Source organism: Melampsora larici-populina (assembly GCF_000204055.1).
Source record: "Melampsora larici-populina 98AG31 unplaced genomic scaffold MELLAscaffold_484, whole genome shotgun sequence".
Lineage (NCBI taxonomy): Eukaryota > Fungi > Basidiomycota > Pucciniomycetes > Pucciniales > Melampsoraceae > Melampsora > Melampsora laricis-populina.
The window spans coordinates 670-1865 of record NW_006769176.1 but is presented as its reverse complement, the minus strand read 5'-3'; the positions used below and the strand labels follow the sequence as shown (position 1 = coordinate 1865).

The following is a 1196-nucleotide window of genomic DNA, read 5'->3' as shown; positions in this document are numbered from 1 at the left end:
CTCATTGATCGCTCTGTTTGTACGCCTAGCTCGGGTCTCATCAGATCGATTCAACTGGTAACATAGCCTGGTTTATTGGATTTTCAGATTAGATTAGGTTAGATTAGATTAGATTAGATTAGATCAGATTTTAGAATGTGTAGTTTTTGGTATTCTTTGAACCTTATCAATATTAGAGTTAGAGTTCGCATGGTTTACCTCTGTGATATATTCAATATTCAATATTCATCAGTGCCAAATTCATATAACCTTGATATATTCAGGTTATAGCAGGTCTAATCCTCTTTGCTCTGCTGACTTACTATAATCTGTATCTGTATATTCAACAATATGGAGAATATACTTTCAATACCATTCTTCTTATCAGACTTATATAATTACTGCATATAATCCATAGCTCTCGCATATTTACTGCACCACCTACATAAATGGTGTGTGAAGCTTAGACTACTGCTATAATGTTTTACTTGTTTTACTTGTTTTATTCATATTATTATGAGTATAGAAGAAGGAAACTGATCATTAGCGCAAATAGCCCTGTCGCTTCACTAAGGGCAAATCCTAGAATTGCGTATGAGAATAGTTGATTTCTTATAGCAGGGTTTCGAGCTGTACCTGTGATGAGTCCCTGGAACACGACCCCAATTCCTACTCCTGCTCCTGTAAGTCCAATAGTCGCAAGTCCTGATCCAATAATTTTAGCTGCTTGAAGCATGATGCTTTATAAATGCCTAGTCTACACCATGTGCATGCGACATGATAATACAGTAAGATAAGGCTGTCTTTAAGTTTATGATCCATAGTTTATAGAATATTGTCATTTTAACTTATATATATATACTTCATGTATTTGAGCTGACCGGTATTACCTCCAATCAATAATAATAATATTATAATATAATAATATAATATATTAATATAATAATATAATAATATAATAATATAATAATATAATAATATAATAATATAGCCTTGATCTTTACGAGTCCTTGCCTTTACTATAGTCAGAATTATGATAACTATTCTACTATTCTACTATGCTACTATTCCACTATTCTACTATTCAACTATTCTACTATTCTACTATTCTACTATTCTATACTGGTACCATTTTATCAAGTTTCAAGGATAGTAGGATTCGAACCCACAACCATCAGTGTTGAAGACCGTCACTCTTCCATTGAGCTATACCCTTG

The 1196-nt window shown here is 32.5% G+C and overlaps 1 protein-coding gene across 1 annotated transcript; it reads right to left on the bottom strand.

Annotated features, from left to right (window-relative positions):
• Window positions 1-493: 493 nt before the first annotated feature.
• On the bottom strand, window positions 494-715 carry MELLADRAFT_91983 (uncharacterized protein; the record flags this gene model as incomplete). Its single annotated transcript, XM_007419759.1, has 1 exon — window positions 494-715. One exon carries the CDS (start codon window positions 713-715, stop codon window positions 494-496), a length of 222 nt encoding a protein of 73 aa, XP_007419821.1.
• Window positions 716-1196: the final 481 nt, after the last annotated feature.